This window comes from Penaeus japonicus, unplaced genomic scaffold, assembly GCF_977035675.1.
Source record: "Penaeus japonicus unplaced genomic scaffold, GWHDUDI00000001_assembly GWHDUDI00000004, whole genome shotgun sequence".
NCBI classification, from domain to species: Eukaryota; Metazoa; Arthropoda; class Malacostraca; order Decapoda; family Penaeidae; genus Penaeus; species Penaeus japonicus.
The window spans coordinates 27,992,802-27,995,301 of NW_028234406.1; the positions used below are offsets into that span (position 1 = coordinate 27,992,802).

General features: G+C 38.4%; 1 protein-coding gene across 1 annotated transcript in view; it reads right to left on the bottom strand.

Annotated features, from left to right (window-relative positions):
* The window catches only part of LOC122265121 (uncharacterized), a 4,378-nt gene that overhangs the window by 1,067 nt on the left and 811 nt on the right, over nucleotides 1-2,500 (bottom strand). Inside the window, exons 2-6 of the mRNA XM_043034255.2 lie at nucleotides 2,309-2,369; nucleotides 1,898-2,025; nucleotides 1,536-1,673; nucleotides 1,329-1,380; nucleotides 383-522 (exon numbers count right to left, since the gene is read on the bottom strand). Coding sequence (XP_042890189.2) covers nucleotides 383-522; nucleotides 1,329-1,380; nucleotides 1,536-1,673; nucleotides 1,898-2,025; nucleotides 2,309-2,360 — 510 coding nt within the window. The 5' untranslated portion in view covers nucleotides 2,361-2,369. The remainder of the gene's footprint in view (nucleotides 1-382; nucleotides 523-1,328; nucleotides 1,381-1,535; nucleotides 1,674-1,897; nucleotides 2,026-2,308; nucleotides 2,370-2,500) is intronic.

The following is a 2,500-nucleotide window of genomic DNA, read 5'->3' on the forward strand; positions in this document are numbered from 1 at the left end:
AGTTTTATTTGTTGATACAATTTTTCTATTAATAATTTCCCGTTTGAATTTGAGATAAGCGATTACTAGAGTATCCCCTGATAGACTTTCTAAAATATCTAATCGCAGAGAATACTGAGTCAACTCAGGGGGTGAAGACAAAAAAAAAAAAATAATAATAAAAAAAAAAAAAAAAAAAAATCCTCGAAGAAACAAGAAAGCCGGCAAAACTTGCGACCTTCCAAAATGGAGGACTACCGTTAGTTCATTCATTCAAGACCCATGATATTTCACCAAGGCTTTGCAGCAGATACGGTCTTTCGACCGACACTGACAATACATAAAGTACAGCTAATAAACTTAATGATATATAACAACAATAAACACTAATAAAATTACCCACGTTATTGACAAAAAGGATAGACAGACACTGGTCCCCGACGAGGGTGAACAATGGTGGACAAGCAGGGTGACTAAGGGTGAAGTTCACAACTTCCTTCAGCTCTTCTCCCCGAATCTTGCTCCTATTTAAGTTGGTTGTACCTGTGTAAAGAACAGAGTAAGAGGTTGTTAGATATCCTGATTCATGACAATATAGCAATGTTAGTGTAAATTCGTAGTTACACCAGCCTTAACCTACAGCCTGGAAGCAGCACCTCTTAAACATAAAGAAGAAAGAAAGTTAGACGTGGCAGAGATGAAAATGCTTAGGTGGATGTCAGGAGTTACCAGGAAAGGTAGGATCAGAAATGAATATATCAGAGGGACAGCCAAAGTAGGGGAAGTCTCAAAGAAAATCCAAGAGTCTAGGCTGAGGTGGTTTGGCCATGTAAAGAGAAGGGAGGGTGAAGAACATGTTGGGAGAGAGGTTATGGAAATGGAAGTAGAAGGGAATAAAAGAAAGGGTATACCCAAAACCAGATGGAAAGATTGTATAAAAAGGGACTTGAAGGAAAAGAACATAGATGACATAGCAATAGCATACAATAGGAGTACTTGGAGAAAGCTCATAAAAAACGGCGACCCCAAATAGGGATAAGCTGAGAAGAAGAAGAAGTGTAAATGACAGTATTGTCAATGGCTCCTGAAAAGCATTTGTGACGGTCAGAGTAGTAAGGGTATTGCCAGTAGGGGAAAGGTAATTTACAATGGCGGTTGCATCGATAGTTGAGGAATCAAAACAGATATACATGGGTGTTCTTGACATCCTTTTTGTGCTATCTTCCTCAAACATATTCATTAATAAATCAAAGTCCACGTGTTTAAACATACTCTTACTAATGATAAGCAAAGGCACTAATGCTAATAATAATTTCTTTTTTTTAACAGATACACGAGGCGAGACCAACCGGGATTGACTATTATCGTTGAGAAATTCTGGATCTTCCCATCATTTACGATCTGAAAGAAAGAAAGTAACACTTTGTAAGAGAGAAATATTATAAGTGTATCCTTCCATTTCCCTATAGCTATAACAACTAACAATCAATTTTTTTTCACAATATCCGTTCACTATTCAGAAGATTAATCATCATCAAAGTTTACGCGCTCCTTACATGGCAGATCCTCGGGTCGAGGTCTCCTGTGCACGGAGGGTTCGAAGCTTCGCAATAATCGGGGATCGGAACACATGACGCATCCCCGAATCTTTCACACATATACTGGCCTCGGTCGCACGTCTCGGAACGCCAAGCCTGGTGGGACATTTATGGGAATGTTTAAGTGACATTGTCGTTAACTCCGTTAATGCTGTAGTTACTAGTTTTGTGTGTGTATTAGGAATAAATTGTTGTTATTGAGGTTATCGCTTTTTCATCATTACTGTTATTATTGTAATCTTTCTGTGTGCTAGATACGACTTGTTAATCCTGTGTATGTGTGTGTGTGTGTGTGTTTTGCATAATTGCAATGAACTTACGTCGCACAGAGTTTCGTCCTCGTCAGAATTGTCGCCGCAGTCGTTGTCGTTGTCGCAGATGTAGCGGAGGGGAATGCATCGGGTGTTGTCTCTGCACCTGAGTTCATCTGAAGAACATTCCTGGCCGGCTTTTGGAAGAACATAAGAACACGGTAACAATATATACCCATGTAGAATGAAAGGCTGAGAGATGGTCTTACCTACAATTATATACGCGGGTAATAAATTTGCACTTAGAAAGGTGAATATGATAAGAATTAATAAGATAGATAGATAGATGTGGATATATATGTCTATTTATTTATCAGTTTAATTATCTATTAATACATTTATCTACATGATTATTAATTTATTATATGTGATTTAATTTACATATATTTGAAACGAAGGAGACAGAAAACGTTTTCTTACCTGTGTAATAACAGCTGAGTAGGAGGACTATAAAAGTCACCGTGGAGGACATGTTGCCCAGCTGTACATGAAAGGGAAATGGGTCTGTCACAAAGGAAGCAGAAAATTTCTCTCTCTCTCTCTCTCTCTCTCTCTCTCTCTCTCTCTCCCTCTCTCTTTCACCCTTTATAGCATCTACGAAAAATGCAGCGA